General features: G+C 41.8%; 1 protein-coding gene across 2 annotated transcripts in view; it reads left to right on the top strand.

Annotated features, from left to right (window-relative positions):
• Tlcd4 (TLC domain containing 4) overlaps positions 1-17,729 on the top strand; it is a 54,659-nt gene that overhangs the window by 26,856 nt on the left and 10,074 nt on the right. For both annotated transcript variants that reach the window (XM_052730425.1, XM_052730426.1), the window contains exons 3-5: positions 2,067-2,156; positions 4,529-4,587; positions 6,138-6,232. In XM_052730425.1, the coding sequence (XP_052586385.1) occupies positions 2,067-2,156; positions 4,529-4,587; positions 6,138-6,232 (244 nt within the window). The remainder of the gene's footprint in view (positions 1-2,066; positions 2,157-4,528; positions 4,588-6,137; positions 6,233-17,729) is intronic.

Genomic DNA, 17,729 nt, shown 5'->3' with positions numbered 1-17,729 from the left:
TGCTGGATCCCCTGGGACTGGAGTGACAGATGGTTTCGAGCCTCCATGTGGGTGCTGGGAATTGAACTCCTGTGCTGTGGAAGAGCAGCCAGTACTCTTAACCACTGAGCCATCCTTTCAGCCCATATATCATTTTTTTTTTTAAAAAAAACCCTCTTCTAATATTTGAAGATAGAAAGAATGCTGGGAAAGATGAGTGGGAGAGATAGAATTTCTGAGTAAATTTCGAACTCTTTTTCTTTTTGTTTCCCTTTCAGTGTGGTTAGAATATGTAAAAGCTTTTGAATCGTGTGTAGCTGCCAGCCAAAGAAATGGGGAGGGTGCAGAGAGACAGAGGCAGACATGAAAATGGAATTGGAAACTACTTTGCGTTACTCAGTCTCATCACCGTTCTGTGATGCAGGAAATTATAACATGTGAAACCAAGTTCTGCTTTGAAGACGGAGTCTGGCCTCATACAAGATTCATTTAGCTGTTCAAATAGCGTTTTCTCGTCTCTCTCTTTCCAGCTTGTATACTTGGAACTTAGAGATGAAGAGTACAAAGGGGAGTTGGGCTGTTTTTAAAGTACATATTTGTGTCTTCAAACTCAGCTTCCAGACTTGACATATGCTCCAAACAGCAGACAACTCTTTTTCGAAGTCTTTCCCTTTGGTGTTTCTTTTTAGCTACTATAGGATCTACATTTTTGCTTTTCCAGGAATATGGTTTTAAAGAGATAAAAATTTCAAATGTTTACCAACAGCAGTTTCTGCAAGTATAGACTTTTATTGTTGTTATTTTGCATTTTTGAGACAGAGGTTCATGTAGCCCAGGTTAGTCTGCAGCTCACTGTGTAGCTCAGAATAACCTCCTGATTTTCCTGCCTCCACCTCCCCAATGCTGTCCCCGCACTCAGCTGTAGAAGTGAAGAGTCTGGTACAGACTGATGGGTAGTTTGGAGTGTCTGCTCAGGATATGGAGAGCTTTTGACTAAATCATCTGAGAACATACCACACTCTCGTTTACCATTTAACCCCTGTTAACACTCAAGGCCTGTGTGACAGAAATAAAATTTAAAAATCAGATTTTATTTTACAAGAAGAAACCTAAATGTTTGTATGCTTTCTGTATATTTGTATGTTTGTGGGCACATACACCATTGCATGTGTGTAGATTTCAGGAGAGTCCCTCCCTCCACCACGTGGGTCCTCCAGAACTCAGGCTCAGCAGCAGGTGCTTTTTACCTGCCGACCCGGCCTGGGAGGGAGCTGAGAAGGAAACGTTTTTGACATACGGTTACTAGTCACTATTTAGGACTTCAGGAGAGGCTATGCTTTCCCCTCAGAGGATTTTGAACAGCTGCAGGAAGCCCTCTGTGTGGTGATTTAGATGCAGTGTTTGAATGCCTGGTGGTGGTGCAAGCTCTCTCCTGCAGCTGCCCTGCTGCGGATGGAACTTGGAGGTTGGAGGGTCGTGTGCCAGTTTAGGCAAGGCTATCAACAGTGTCAGCAAGTGTGTTTCCACTTTAGAACCTTAACACAGAGAAATGATTCCCCCAGAATTATACAACTTGTTCACTTGAAAAGAAAGCTGTGGCCCTATGATTTCTAAATGACTACACTTATTATTATTATTATTATTATTATTATTATTATTATTATTATTACTGTGATGATGATGATGATGATGATGATGATGTTCTCTGACTGGCATAGAACTTGACACATAGACCAGGCTGGTCTCAAACTCACAGAGATCCATCTGCCTCTGCCTTCTGAATGCTGGGATTAAAGGCATGCACCACCAGCCTGGCCCTTAATTATTAAATATGAATGGTGCTGGGGATTGAACCTAGAACCTCATGCATGGTAGGCAAGTGCTCTGCTGCTGAGCTATGCCCCTGTCCCCTCTGGATGACAGTGTTTAGTCATCCTCAGATGTACGCTACTCCCACATTTCACTCTTTCACGTTTAACTTTTAATGCTTCGAGGTGTGAATTTTTCAGAATGGAAAATGTCTTAGAGAAAGAAGTCGTTTATTGCAAGGAATCTGAGATCTGTATGTGTGTTCTGTTTCATTTCAGGGTAGTGTCTACGTGCCACTCTTTGCTGGTTGGGATTTTTGGCTTATACCTCTTCTTCTTTGATGAGCCTACCATAGCTGATCCACTCTGGTGAGCTGTTTCTTTCCCACTTATTCATTTTGATTTATGCTTTGCTATGAATTATTAATAACAGCCTCATTTGCATTACTTAAAAACATTGATTATCTTTGATGTATGCCTTATTGAAGTGCTTCTAGTCAGTCCTACTTCAGCCAACTGTATTAAAATGATTTTAGATGTGAACACAAATGGTGAGGGCCATTTTGCTTTCATATTGCAATTGCTCCCCAAAACAATGAGAGTATGATTAGTTGAGCAAAACCAAGTTACTACAAACACTGTTGTGAGCAAAACAGTGTCATCATGGAGCTCGGGCAGTCAGCTGGAGTAATCACTAAAGACTTGCCTTTGAACTTGTGGGTGACCTATTGTTTGCCATCAGAGAATTGAAAAGAGACATATATGGCCATGCAAGAGGGATTAAACTCACACGAGAAACACTTATAAACATGATGACTGAGTCCATGTAATAATCTAAGGTGACCATGAGGATGGCTCTTCCTGAAAACAGTAAGTATGATTGCAATTGCAGAAATGTTGCCAACTTAGGAAGGCTTAAGTTAGCTTCATGTCAGGGAGAGGTGTGTGGGAAGTACTGACGTGACGTGACTGTGTTCTGTGGAATACAGGACAGTTTAACCAGGTGTTTGGACGACCACCATATGACTACACGGATGCCACCCCTGCCATAAGTGTAAAATTATCCCTTTAGGATCATACTAGCTAATTCATTTTCATTTTCATTAGGATTTTTTTCCCAAAGTGACTCAATTTAGCATACTTTATACCTTGACCAGGTTTTTTATTCTTAATCTAAATAAATTGTAGCTTTAATTCCCCCATGTTAATTTTTTTCTAACATGATTGTAAACAGAACCAGTCCTTTGAGAAGTACATTTTATTAAAAGAGAGGGGGGGGGGGAGGTGGCTCCTTGGTCAAGTTTGGCCTTGGTGAACTTTAACCTAATGTAAATTTTGCTGTTTTTTCCTTTGATTCTGTGATTTATTCCAGGTCTAATTTTCCTGGATTGCATTTACAGGTCAAAATGTAAGAAGAAAATGTGACTTTTCTTCTGCATTTCTATTTTAGTTCAACTATTAACAGTTTTATTTTGTGTTAATTTTAAAGTGATACATATTATAAATCATAAGAAGGGTGGCTTGAGCAAATATGTGTCATCCTAGGCTAGTGCCCAAGCCTGGCAACCCGAGTTTAAACCCTGGAACCACATAAAAGGTGGAAGGAAAGAGCAGACTCCTGAAAGTTGTCCTCTGACACACACACACACACACACACACACACACACACACACACACACACACGTGCATGTGCATGCCTATACTCACAAATGTCATACATATATGCACAACACACATATACTACTAATAATAAATGAAATAAAACATTTTAAAGTAAATTCATTATATTGATATGCATCTGTGACCCTGGTCACAACATCGGGTCAAATTGTCCTGTTCTGATCATATTCTCAGGTAATAGGCAAATCCCTCTCATCCTCAGTACAGTAATATTGATAGGACTGTATTGCTCAAAAAATCAGAGATGAAATAGATGATTTCTTCATTTACTTGAGTCCCTGATTCAAAGTAAAGAATTTTAAAAACTCAGCATATAAAATTCTATTTCAGTCCTTATATGAACAAATCATATGAAAACACATTTACAAGTCTATATGTATATGCATGTGTAAAAATTATGTCTATTTGTGCAGTCAGAAGTATTATCTTAACCTAACACTGTGCTTAGATAGGTTTAGAATGGAGTCTAGAATTGTTATTGACCCACTCCCCACATAGGCCAGTGGGTCCTCAGGCGTCCTCCAAAAGCACATTGAAACTGGTGGATTCTCCCTCTGCATTTAAAGCAAAAACACACCCTGTGTTGTGCCCATGGATTGAAGCTTCTGGAATAGTTCTAAGCACTTCAGAAAATATATCGGCTGCTCTTGACCATCCTTAGGAGCTCTGTTTTTTGACACTGCAAACCCCAGTGTGGATTGGTGTTAGATGGTTTCCTAGATTTCAGCCTAGTTTAAATGCCTACAATCAATGACTAATCATCAGGAAGATTCTAGAGGCTGACTTAGCCTCTGAGTAAACTCTGTGGGAAGGATGGGTAACAGGTCTGTGATTAGAACAGTTGGTACTGTGTTGGGTGTGCTGGTGTATCCTGTGATCCTACAGGGCAAGTGGAGACAAGACCTCAGGAAAGCTAGTGAAGGCTGGCCCTAGCAAGTTTGAGGCCAGCCTGAACCACATGAAGCCTTGTCTCAATAAATCAGATGAAAAAGAAAACTGTCCGAATGTTTAAGAAGATAATGTGGTGGGTTTTTGTTTTGTTTTTGTTTAAATATGTATAGGGGTGATTCAACGCTTGTGAAATTGAATATCGCTACTGCTTCAGGCTACCTCATTTCTGGTATGTGACAGCATTTTTTCATTGCTCGTTACTTGTTAAACTATTCGTGGAGTGATGCAAAGAATTCTATTGTTGAGGCTTTTGGCTTATTTGAAAATTAGCTTTAAGGATCTGTACAGGAAAAAATACAACCTTTAATGGTGGCAAGCCTGAAACTTACTTTTTGACTTTCTTTTTTTTTTTTTTTTTGGTTTTTCGAGACAGGGTTTCTCTGTGTAGCTTTTGCGCCTTTCCTGGATCTCGCTCTGTAGACCAGGCTGGCCTCGAACTCACAGAGATCCACTTGCCTCTGCCTCCTGAGTGCTGGGATTAAAGGCGTGTGCCACCACCGCCCGGCTCTTTTTGGCTTTCTAGATTAAGCAGGTACCACCATGTGGTGCTGTGGACCAAACCCGGGCCTTTGTGCATGCTAGGCAGGCACTCTACAGAGCTGACTCCTCAGCAATTCTGGGATCGTGTACAGAATAAAATTATTATTAAGACTCTCCTAAATAAGATAACAATCCACAAAACACTGATCACACAAAGTAAGGTCACCTCAGTCTCTATGGAATATGTCACAAAATGGTCATAGCTTGTGACCAAGGAAAGTGCAGCCAAAGCATACAGGGAAAATGGATATGTCGAAAGAAAGGTATTCACTGATATTCTTATTTTTCTGATAGTATTTAGTTTCTCTTTAAAATTTACAACTTGAGTCCTCTTTCAAAATGTTTATATCTAGTTTTGTGCTAGTAATGTTTGCTTTTAAAAGTGAAATCTCTATGTCCTAGAGGCTCTAATGCCACAAGTGTGAACCCTCAGTGGCCTTCAGTTTCCCAGGGTACGTTTGATGTTCAACCATTTGCTAAGGAAAATAATTGTGTTAATATTTTGAGCAGTTTCTATTTTGTTAAACTGAACTATTTTCTGAGTCATGATATGTAGACTCAGTCTCTTAACGAGAAATTGATGCCTTCCCTTTATTTTTCTGTTGAGGGCATAGTAAGGTAGTGTACGCCTGCAATCCCAGAATTGAAACAGGAAGATTAGGAGTTCCAGGTGAACCTCAGCTACATAGCAAATTGGAAGCTAGTTGAGCTGCATGAGCTCTCTCTCAAAAATAAATGAATGTATGAATAAGAAAAATTAGTATTTTAAATATGAAGGGATAATTTTGTACCTTTTACTGATATTTTACTTGTTTGCCTTGCTGTAGGACTAAAAATCAACAACTTAAACTTACATTCAACTTACTTTTTGATCGATTATTTTTGTATTTTCAACATGTTTAACTCTGTAAACAAGTAATTTGCTTATACTTCTAGCAGTTGTTAGTACTGTTGGGTATGGCCGGTGGATTCTGAGGCTGTGAAGCTTCCCCTAGCTTGACCTTTGTGGGGAGGGCGAGGCAGGTAAAGGGAGCGGAAGTAGGTGGAGTTAGGGACTTGGAGGCTGAACTAGGCGCTGTGACGTCAGAACGGACAGCCAAGGGTTAGTGGACAGAGGTTAATACTCATAAAACCAAGCAGCTTTTTTCCAATGTGACATCTCATTTCTCTTTCTTGTAGATTTATTGATTATACTTTTGAATTGGAAAGTGATCGGCGACAAGTTTTTTGTAATTCACCATTGTACCGCTCTAACGGCATACTGCTTTGTATTGGTGAGTACCGGCATTCACAGCAGCCTAGCTAGCAGACAAGGCTGGAGAGAGACGCTTAAGGCTGAACATAATTCTAAGCCTGTAAGTCTTTTTGTTTGTTTGGAGACAGGTTCTCTCTGTGTAGTTCTGGCTGTCCTGGAACTCACTATGTAGACTAGGCAGACTTCAAACTCAGAGATCAGCCTGTGCCTCTGCCTCCCAAGTCCTGGGGCTAAAGGCGAGCGCCACCATGCCCAGTGTTCTGTAAATCTCAATTCACGGTGGCCGCATTCAAATGCATGCAGGGATCACTTTTAAGATTAAGTTAACCTTGTTTAATAACTAAAATAAATTCACATGTATTTTTCTACTAGTGTCGATTTGCTTTAGTTTGGTTTTGGTCTTATGAGATGGGGTCTCATGTAGTATAGGCTGGCTGAACTTAATCTTGAATTAACACATTCCTCGCCTTCCCCTTCACACCAATTGCACCAAATATATATTAAAAGGAAAGGCAGTTCATTACATTACAGTCTTGTCAAGGTGATTTAGGGGTCATGTGCATTTCCTTAACGCTTATGGGTTCTTCTCTTTGTCTTTTTGTAACAGTAATGTTAAAAAATTCACAGTAGGTAGCGGTGAGGCTGAAGGTACCATTGGGGTATTTTGGTTTTTGAGAATTTCATGCTTGAGTATACTGTATTAACATCATTTCTATGCCCCTCCTCTCCCACGCAACTCCTCCCATGCCCCCTAAACTCTTGGCCTTCCTGCCTCCACCTCTCAACAGGTGGAGGGATGACATGGGCCACCGCTCCTGACTTGGGGTGTCTGTCTGTACTCCTCAACCAAGTCAGGCAAATGACACTAGTTATTTGAATTTCCACTTAAAAATCCTTAGGACCCTGCAGATGCAGCTACTTGTCTTTCTAGATGCGTTTGTGGTTTAGCAGCTTTGGATATGTATAGATTTCTGTGTGCTGTAGAAAGAATATAAACTGATAAAGTGAACAGGTCCTTTACATGCATCTGTAAGCATCGATATTATGAACCGCTGTTCTGTCTTGACCTCTGAAATCATCAGCTTGGTAAATGGCTGGCTGTGTGTAGATTGGCAAGTTAAATGCTTAATTATATGAGATGAATACTAGTTTCCCCTTTGGAGTTTTATGCCTGCTTTTAAAAAATCAAATGCATGCTGTTGTTTTAAAGGCGAAATTAATGGTTGTCTTATTTAGTGAATTGATAAGTAAGATCCATTGCAGTCTTGCTGTTTTAATGGCTCCTTCGTTATGTTGTTTTACTATGAAATATATCTAAATTGAGTCTGTTCATAGCAAAGCAAAATAAGAGAAAAAGAAATGAAACAATTTTGTTGTTGTTGTTGTTTTGAGACAGGGCATCTCTATGTAGCCGGGCGGCCCTAGAAGTCTATATGTAGTACAGTTGGTCTTGAGCTCAAAGAGATCTGCCTGCCTCTGCTTCCCAAAAACTGGATTAAAGACCCTGTTATTGAACAATTTGCAACCAGAGTTTAGGGCAGAAATATCAGCTCCCACAGCCCAATCAGATCATTTATTAACACCAATGGAAAAGATCAGTGATAGTGAAAAACAGAAAGGAGATGTCATTGATCCGGAGGGGAATGGATGCCCCGAGTTCATCTTCAGATTACTGACATGAGCTTCAGTTTTAAAGAAAGGAAGACTCAGGGCAGGACTGTAGGTATGACTAGGCAGTCCTGGTCAAGGTATAGCCCTTTATTTAGATCACTGTTTCAGAGGTGGGCCTGCAAGCTGGTCCACTGAGAAGTATTCATCCTCACTGTTGAGAGGACTAATCTGGTTACTCGAAGATGATTTCTCCTGCTCAGGGTGGCCTCAATATCATCACCCCTGCCCTCAGTGGGTGGGAGTCTGTCTTAGACTTGGCTGTCACTCTGGGGTAGTTTCAGTCCCCTCTTTTTAAGGGTCCTGTTGTTCCGAAATCCAAGGTGACTGCAAGTTTAGGATAATGACGGAGACCTGTGGGTGTCTTTGGGATCCTGGTGCTTTGTGAAATGCCTGAGGAGACAGAAGGAAAATGAAGGCAGAGGTGTCAGGTCTTCCCTGTGCTTTTAGTTATCTTGTGGACCCAAGGGAGGAGTCAGGGCTTTTTAGCAGAAGCAGTTTCTAAGTGTCTACTATTAATAATCTTACACTTCTTTGAATATGTAAAGGGTTTTTCCCCCGTGCAGTAAACTCACAGCCCATTCTGTTACTCTAAGAAGGCTAACAAAGTAAGAATTCCTTTTTCTGGAGTAAAATGTTACAAAATTCTTATTTATAAGAATCATTATTTAGCCGGGCGGTGGTGGCGCACGCCTTTAATCCCAGCACTCAGGAGGCAGAGGCAGGCGGATCTCTGTGAGTTCGAGGCCAGCCTGGTCTCCAAAGCGAGTACCAGGAAAGGCGCAAAGCTACACAGAGAAACCCTGTCTCGAAAAACCAAAAAAAAAAAAAAAAAAAAAAAAAAGAATCATTATTTAGAAGCACTTTGACTTGACATGTCTGCCACTGTCTAAAGATCTTTTTACTTAAATGATCTTGTTGTTGGAACTAAATAAAAAAGCAGGAGTAGAAGCAGGTTTCCTCCAGGTTTTAAGTATATCCTCTAGTGAAGAAATGGTTTGAATAGCAAGATGCGATTCAAGATATTACAGGTTGTACTTAGGAATTCTAAACACACTTATATATACCTATATATTTATACATATGAATGTTTTACCTACATGTATGTATGCGTACCATATGCATGCCTGGTGCTCAGGGAAGTCAGGCAGGAGTTACAGACAGTTGTGAGCCACCGTGTGGGTGCTGGGAATTGAACCTAGATCCTCTGCAAGAGCAGCAAGTGTTCTTAACCATTGAGCCATCTCTCCAGCCCCTTATACCTAGGTTTTTCAATGCCCTTGTGTATGTGTCTGTGCATGTTGTATGTTTGTATATATATGTGTGTACATGTATGTGTGTATATGCCTGTGGAGGTCAGAGGTGCTAACCCCCTTGGTTTTTGAGACAGCATCTCTCACTGGCCTGGAACTCACCAAGTAGGTGGGCCTGGCTGAGTCCTTGGGATCTACCTGTCTCTCTGTCTCCCCAGGGCTGGGATTCTAAGTTATGTGCCATCAGGCCTGGCTTTTGTATACATTGATGCTAGGTATTGAGTTCAGCTCCTCCTGTTTGCAGTATACGCACTTTACTGGCTGAGCTTTCTCCCCAGCCTTGGGTTAGATAATATTTTGAGCACTCTTTTTGCACTTCCCTCTACCACATTTACTAGATTAATTTTTTTTCCACCAGAGTAATTTAAATCTCGGGAATGCTGCTTCTGTCTGCACAGAGAGACAAACATGTGACAACTTTTTAAGCTCAGCTTTCACCATGCTAAAGGATGCTGATCAGCAAGGGAAGAGAGACAGGTTATCCCTTACTCTGCGGATGTGGGTTGATTTATGTAGCTGGAGTTTTCTCCAGCCCTGCTCAGGCCCGCAGCTGCTCAGACCCAAGTAAACACACAGAGACTTATATTACTTATAAACCTGCTATCTAGTTCTTATATCTTAAATTAACCCATTTCTATTCATCTAGAAGTTGCCACGTGGCTTCTGGCTTATCCGTACATCTTGCTTCTCATGGTGGTGGTGACTGGCAGCATCTCCTGACTCAGCCTTCCACTTCCCAGAATTCTCCTCTCTGCTTGTCCTGCCTGTACTATACTTCCTGCCTGGCCACTGGCCAATCAGCGTTTTATTTATCAATCAATCAGAGCAACACATTCACAGCATACAGAAAGACATCCCCAGCAGATTTATGCTTTGATGCATTTAAAAATATATGTATCTATTTATTTTGTGTGTGGGGGTGTTTTGTGTCATGTATGTCTGTGCACCGTGTATGTGCTTGGTGTCCTTGGAGACCAGATGAGGCATCAGATTCCCCCAGAACTGTAGTTACAGATGGTTGTGATCCACCATGTGGGTGCTTGGAGTCGAACCTGGGCCTCTCTCTCCAGCCCCTTAATGCATTTTTTAAAGGACACTTCCCCATACTGTAGCTGCCCATCCTGATTTCCTTGGTATGCTCAGGTTTTTTTTTTTGTTGTTGTTGTTTTTTTCTTCTTATGACAATGTGCTCAGTTTCTTTTTTCTTATGACTCACTGCATGGTCCAGCCAAACCACACCTGCGTATAATTAGTTACGGTTTTTTCCAAAAACATGTAAACCTGAAAATCATATTGTGTGCATCATTCTCAACTCTGCCTTGTCGCAGGGCCCTGGTGTCTATAGTTGCTAAACCAGTCTGCTGCAGTGTAGGAAGACTTTGCTTTCTGATGGGTCTTCATGAATTTATTTAAAAGTGTGGTGTCTGAAGGGTCAGAATTTCTGTGCAGACTCCTTTTCTTTGTTTAATGCTTTACCCCAGTTTCTGTATTTTAAAAATACTATAAAGCAGTTGTGTATGAAGTCCTATTGAAAGTGGAAGACTTTGTTGTGCCATGCTCACTGAAGTGGTAGTTTTCCATAGACATTAAGGATTAGGAAAAGATTGGCCCTTTTTTATAGCATTCGCAGAAATTTCCAGGGGTTGGAGAGCTGTTGCCCAGTAAGCACGGGGGCCTGAACTTGATCCTCAGCCGTTGTGTAAAAAGTAGACATGGCAGCTCACACTTACCATCCCTGTACCGCGGAGGTGGAGCCAAGTGAGTCCTCTAACCACCTAGTTAGCCAAATAGGCATGTTCCAGACCAGCCAAAGACACTGTCTCAAAAAATAAAAAAAAATAAGGGGAACTGTAACTGCAGAAGACACCCAAGATTGACCTCAAGCCTCTGCATGCATGAACCTGGACACCTGCATACACACATGCATGGACATGCAAACATATACACATCATAAATAGCTCCATACCAGCGCCATGAAATAAATGCCACTCACTAATCTTTTATGGTTAATGGAGTTAGGAAGCAAAATCTTGATTTTAAAAAGGTTTTGTTTTTGGAGACAGGGTTTCACTCTGTAAGCCTGACTGTCCTGGAATGTGCTCTGTAGCCCAGGCTGGCTGAACTCACAGAAATCCGCCTGCCTCTGCCTCCTAAGTAAGTGCGAGACCATCTTAAGCTGAATTCGGCAAAGTAGAAGGTCCTTCTTTTGGAGTGGCAGGGCAGTTTGGGTGGTTCCCTAGCTCCAGTTTCCTCTAGTCTGGAGTCTCCTGAAGGCATTAGTGGCTGGGTGAGAGTCTCCTGCAGGCATCTATGGGAGTTGTTAAACCATTGATTGTCCTGATAGCCTTAGAAAAGTGGTCACTTGATTGACAGCTCCCATTGCCTCTTCAAAAATGGCGTGTGAAAGTTTTCACTGTCATCTTCTCATAGTCAACCTGTTAAGAGTTTCAGCAATGACATTCATAGTCTTGGCTAACTCCGGAACTGAAGGCGACAGCAGTGTCTCCCAATCTGGGCTTCTTCTCTACCTACCTCTCCTGGTGAAGCCGTTCAGTTTCCACTCTGGGCAGTTCCTGCCGTGGCTGGGCATGAGGGATGGACCTGACAACTGTCAGTCAAGCTGCTAAACTGCTTACGGTGATAGCTCTGGTCATTTAAAAGGAAAGATTGTGAATGCATTTAACAATTTTCTTCAGCAAGCTTGAAAAAAACATTCTTAACTTCTAGCCACTAAATAACCTTAGCCTGGGCCTCCTGAGCTATCTCAGTTTGGTATATGATGATTAAAAAAAAAAAAAGCTGTTAACCAAGAAGATCAAAATGCTCATCTGGCTCAGTATTTTACTCTTAAAGTAGATTTTCCTAAAAGCAAGCTTATCATGACTCCACTTATTTGAGATGCCTAGAATAACTAAGTCCAGGTTCTAGGAGTAGTAGTGATAGTTGCATTACAGTATGAGTGTTCTTAATGTCACTGACTCTACACTTCTAAACCATCATGTTGTGGATATTTTATCACAATAAATTAAGAAAGCTTATTTATGAAAAGTTTGGAGAAAAAAATACTGTGTTGGACAACATATTATATTTTTAAAATAAAGCTACATACTAGAATAATAACCTAAAGAAATTAGCTTAAATTTGCATTTAGATTTAATAACTTGTAAAAGAGAGAAATACCCTGGAGGTAGTCATTGACCGCATTTGACTTCTATCAATAGTATCTATCACATCTGAAAATGAAAGCGGTTTTCCAACTGAGGCATCACCAGGAAAGGCACAGTTTCAGTTAGAAAATGTTCTAATTTGCCTGGTCAGAGCACACCCAATGGAGCCCTTAAATGGAGCCCCTAATCTTGCATATGTTCAGGGGAGAAATATTCAGGGGAGCAGCCAGTTGACTGTAGAGGCAAGATCAAATTAGTTACCTGTTGTATTATGACAGATAATGGAAGGACCCAGAAATGAGAGCCTGAAAAGGAGAAGTAGTTAGAGGATACTTGGAAATGTCCAAGAACTGTGAAGTGGGAGAGGAAGGAGATTTACCCTGGGTTAAGCCAGACTTTGCAACCAAAGCTGATGTGAATGGTCGTGTTAAAGTATCTGGAACTAAGGTGTGTAGGTGTGTGGAGGGTGGTGGTGGTTGTGGGTGAGGATGTGGATCATAGGGCCTGTGGTTTCCACTGGGGAACTAATTGAGAAAACAGCCAGGAGTGGTGGTGCATGCCAGGAATTCCAGCATCCAATTGGCTATGGCAGGAGAACACCAAGTTTGAGGCCAGCCTGTGCTACAGTATAGCAAGACCCTTTCTCAATAATTAAGTAAATAATTAAGTAACCAATGATAAGTCAGTAATACCACAGTAACTTAGAGAATAAAAAGATGTTTCGTTAGCTTCTTTCTTCCTCCAAACATAGATATTTATAAAAACATTTTCTGAGTTTGTAGAAATTTATCCTTTCGTGTGTTCTCTAGGGCTCTTTCTCCAGGGTTAAGTATTGGCTATACTTGACTCATGTAATTTCAGTTGGTGTGTATTGCACTTATACTCGTATATACCTTTCTGAATTTTCTGAGAGCTTTTGAGAGATGTTGGACTAAACTCGGCCTCTAAAAATACTCATATTGGGCTAGGTGTGGTGGCCCATGTTCTTTAATCCCAGCACTCGGGAGGTAGAGGCAGGCAGAACTCTGTGAGTTCAACACTAGCTAGAGCTACACAGTGAGATCCTGGCTCAGCAAAAATTTATATTTAGATTGACAGAAAAAAGTAGAGAAGGTCAGAAGACATTGCGGAGAGAGTCCTTGGAAGAAGACATCCTCTCTTCCTAGGGATAGCCAGGAGTTGGGCTGGCAGGAAACGGGGTTTGTAGGGGCAGAGTAGGGGTGCACATTTGGGTAAGATGTAGCCAACCAAGGGATGGAGTGGAAGTTCTAACTTAACATGTCATGTATTTTTACAGTTCACAAAATGGGTGTAGGATCTGTAGCCAGAGAACTTGATAGAGCTGGCAAGCTGATGATGCACTATACAAGAAAGAAATCAGAACCAGGAGTGGTGGACCACGCCTGTAATCCCAGCACTTGGGAAGCAGAGGCAGGCAGATCTCCTGAGTTCGAGGCCAGCCTGGTCTGTAGGATGAGTTCCAGGACAGCCAAAGCTACACAAAGAAACCCTGTCTCAAAAAGCAAGGGGGCGGGGGAGAGAGAGGATATTCTTAGCAGGTTTCATGCAGCTGGCAGGTGCCGAAGGCTCTCTGATGGGACCCCAGTGAGACCTGTAAAACAGCACCAGTGTGTGATTGGTTCCTCGGAGAGGTTTCAGCTTCCTGCACCTGGCAGGTATTTTCTAAAACGGATGTTTGCAGGAGACCTGGGGAGGAAGCAGGGCTTCTCCTGCCCCAGCTGTGGAGCACACAGAACATAGATACCACGGTACTCCAGCAATCAAGTGAGTGGCCAGTGGCAACCCAGTTCAAAGAGAAGGAGGCAGCATTTCCACCCTTGCTGGGAGGAGCCTGCATGTCCAGAGAGAAGGAATCGTGATGTCCGTTTTCAGAGATTGTTCTGTCTTGGTCTGCCGGTGTAAGATAATGTGCAGTGGAAAGGGTTTAACCCTGTGTTTCTAACTGGCTTTTCTTCAGAGGTGAGTGAGCTCTTGGCCTCAGAGGTGAGGCTCCTGTTAGGGCAAGATTCAGCTCAGGAAAAATGTGTCAACTGCTGTGCCAGGCTTTGTGGACAACAAGGCATAGGATTATAGGTCCTTGGCAGGTACTGGTCATTGTAACAGACAAGCTGAGAGATCTGTGGAGAACCTGACCTCACTGGGAGTTAAAGGGTCAGGAGGAAACTTTTCTAGAGGAAATGCAGCAGATTCTTGTGGAAAACACTGTATGGTATGGTAGAGGTGCTTGTAAGCCATCGTTAACCACAGCGAAGGGAGCTAGCTCCTTGGCACATAAAGATCCCAAGCCATCTTGGTTTGCTATGTGCTGGACTCACCTGCAAGCCTGTGAAGACACAGGTGACTGGTCTCTAGCTCTGGGGTTGCAGAGTCAGTACATGTGGGATCAGGCTCAAGGAATATGCATATCCAGGCTTGGGGAGATGGCTCAGGGGGCAAAGTGTTTGCTGTGTAAGTGTTAGGACCTGAGTTTGGATCCCCAGTCCCCATGTAAAGCCTGACTTGGCGATGTGAATCTGTTACTCCAGTGCTGGAGGGAGGGAGATAATCAGATTCTAGAAGGTAAACGCTAGGTTCAGTGAGAAAAGGAAAGGGACAGTGGAAGACAGGTGATGTCCACCTCTGGTCTCCACAAGCACAGGCATAGGTGAGTACATCCTCACACACTCATTGAGACACGTGCATAGAACACATGAACATTAAAGAAAATAAGAGGGGTCATTGAGACGGCTCAGCAGATAGGTCGAGGCGCTTGCTCTTCAAGCCTGAGACCGTCTCTAGATCCTACAACACGGTGGAAGGAGAGAAGTGATTTTAACAGCATTGTCCACTGCCTTCCATACAGGCCATGCGCCACATGCACCCCAGACAGCGATCTCACACACACAGTGATGATACTCCAAAAACAAACAAAAAACCTGGGCTGGAGAGACGCCTCAGCAGTTGGGAGCATTGTCTATAATCCAGCTCAAAGTGATTGACACCCTCATACAGACGTAAATGCAGGTAAAACACCAATGCACGTAAAATAAAAAGAAATAAAGCATTAACACACACCCTGTGCATCTCCATCAGGCTCCCTGCCCTCTGTTCCAGGCACCATACTTTGGAGCCTCTGGAACCAAACGAGAGAGTGGAGATTTCCTTGGGAAGGACAGAATTTAGAAGGCCTCAGCTTTTCTTTAATGTGGAGGATTTGCACTTTGGGTGAATATGGCTAGAGAAAGATGTTTTCCAATGTACTATTTTTAGCAGTAACTTGATATTTAAAGGACATCATAAAGTTATGTTGCCTCTGGTACTAATTTGGTGCCTTGGTTAACAGCCACATTTTATTCTATGACGCTATGAAAGGAGTTGGAGGAAGTGATCAGCAGCTGTTTTCAATGTAATGTATTTCCTGAACATACTTTTGAGCTTACCATTAACCAGTAAATTAAAATTAAAAATTAAAAAACTTTAAGTTTCATTATTTAAAAAAAAAGAAAGAAAGAAAGAATGAATTAGGGGCAGCTGGAGAGATGGCTCAGCAGTTAAGAGCACTGGCTGTTCTTCCAGAGGACCTGGTTCAATTCCCAGCATCTATATGGCAGCTCATAACTCTAACTCCAGTCCCAGGAGTTATGCAGTCCCTCCTCTGGCCTCATTGGCACCAGGCACACATGTGATGCACATATATACTTGTAGGCAAAACACCCCTACACATAAGTAAATCGGTCAATAAATAAAAACTTTTAAAAACTCACAAATTTTAGCAGTGGCTCTTACCTTCAGGAAAGCTGTGTTTTGGAGGACACAGGAAGTCACTGGTCAAGGAAGTTGGTATACTTTTGGAACATATTAGGTCATAGTATTTTGTAGATGTCTGGTTAGTCACATTCTGTAAACATTGAACATAATTATGTCACGTGCTACAGCCTTAAAACACCTGACCCAAGGAAGAAGAAAGCCGTTAGCAAAAGAACAGACTGGACGAAGAGCTGCCTTTAGCCAAGGGGAGAGAGATGATGTTGTGAGGGAGGAAATTTACCCTACAAAACAAGAACTCATGCTTAGTGCACATGTGAGCCCACTGTAGTGAGGAATAACTCAGCGAGACGTGGTGGCACACGTCTACAGTCCCCGCACTTGGAGGTCGAGCCACAAGGATCACAGGTGAGGGCTAGCCTGGGGTATATAGTGAGACTCTGTCTCGAAACAAAACAAGAAGTGGGGTGAGCAGAGGCAGACAGAGAGACAGACAGAAACAACCAGAAAATAGAGGGATTGTTGTAACAAAATATTTCTAAGACTTTTGTCCCTGCTTCAAGTAAGAATCCCACTAAAAATAACTTTTTCCTTTGCATAATTTATCCCAAGACTTACATATATATTTTCATGTTCATTTCAAAGTTCATCTCTCTTGCTTTAATTCAGTACAGAACTTATAGTTAAAACATTGTTCTTCTAATTTCTTTTTTCTTTAAAAACACATTGTTTTCTTTTGACATGGGGACTTGTTATGTAGAGTAGTTTGGCTATAACTTAGGATCTTCCTAAGTGCTAGGAAACAGATGTGTGCCACTGTGCTGAGAGTCAACCTGCTTTTAAGTTGAATACTCCAACTAATTGATTTTTAAAAGATGGATTTATTATTTTTATATGTATGTGTGAGTATGCCTTAGTGTATGTGTGGTGCACCATGGGGTGCCTGGTGCTTGCAGAGACCAGAGAGGATGTCAGGTTCCCTGGAACTAGTGTTACAAGTGGTTTTGAGCTGCCATGTGGGTGCTGGGAGCCAAATCCACATCTTCAAGGGTAGCAAGTTCTCTTTACTGCTGAGCCATCTCTCCAACCCCTCTAAGCAATTCTTCTGGACAGATTCATCTGTGCTTTTAAGAAGTCACCACAATTTTTATTAAGAATACACATAAAATATGCATGAGCTTGCAATGTGAGTAGCAATTTGTTTCCTGTTATTTTTAAAGTGCTTCTTCATGCTGTGCAAAGTAGAGAGGTCAGGATGTTCTGTTTTTCATCCTTGTGTTTCCTAGCTGCAAATGTGACTTCTATTATGTATGAAAATGAACTTATAGTAAAACAAAAATGAGTGTGACTTACCCAAGGAAGATGTGTCGCTGAAAATCCTACATCCCAGGAAACCTATCCCATGATGTGAAACTATCCATGGCAACTCTGATTTACGGTTTCTAATAATGGATCACCCATCACTGGGACATTCTGATGCAACTGAAGTATGTTGTAATTGTGAACAGCAATAGTCCCTCATAGACTTTGGGTGTTGGACTGACAGTTCTGATTTGCACTGTTTAATCTATAAGGTTGAATTTTCTAGAGTGACTATATTTTG

This window comes from Peromyscus californicus, unplaced genomic scaffold (assembly GCF_007827085.1).
Source record: "Peromyscus californicus insignis strain IS unplaced genomic scaffold, ASM782708v3 Scaffold_9__1_contigs__length_137607984, whole genome shotgun sequence".
NCBI lineage: Eukaryota > Metazoa > Chordata > Mammalia > Rodentia > Cricetidae > Peromyscus > Peromyscus californicus.
The sequence above is the reverse complement of the archived record's forward strand: the minus strand, read 5'-3'. Positions and strand labels throughout refer to the sequence as shown.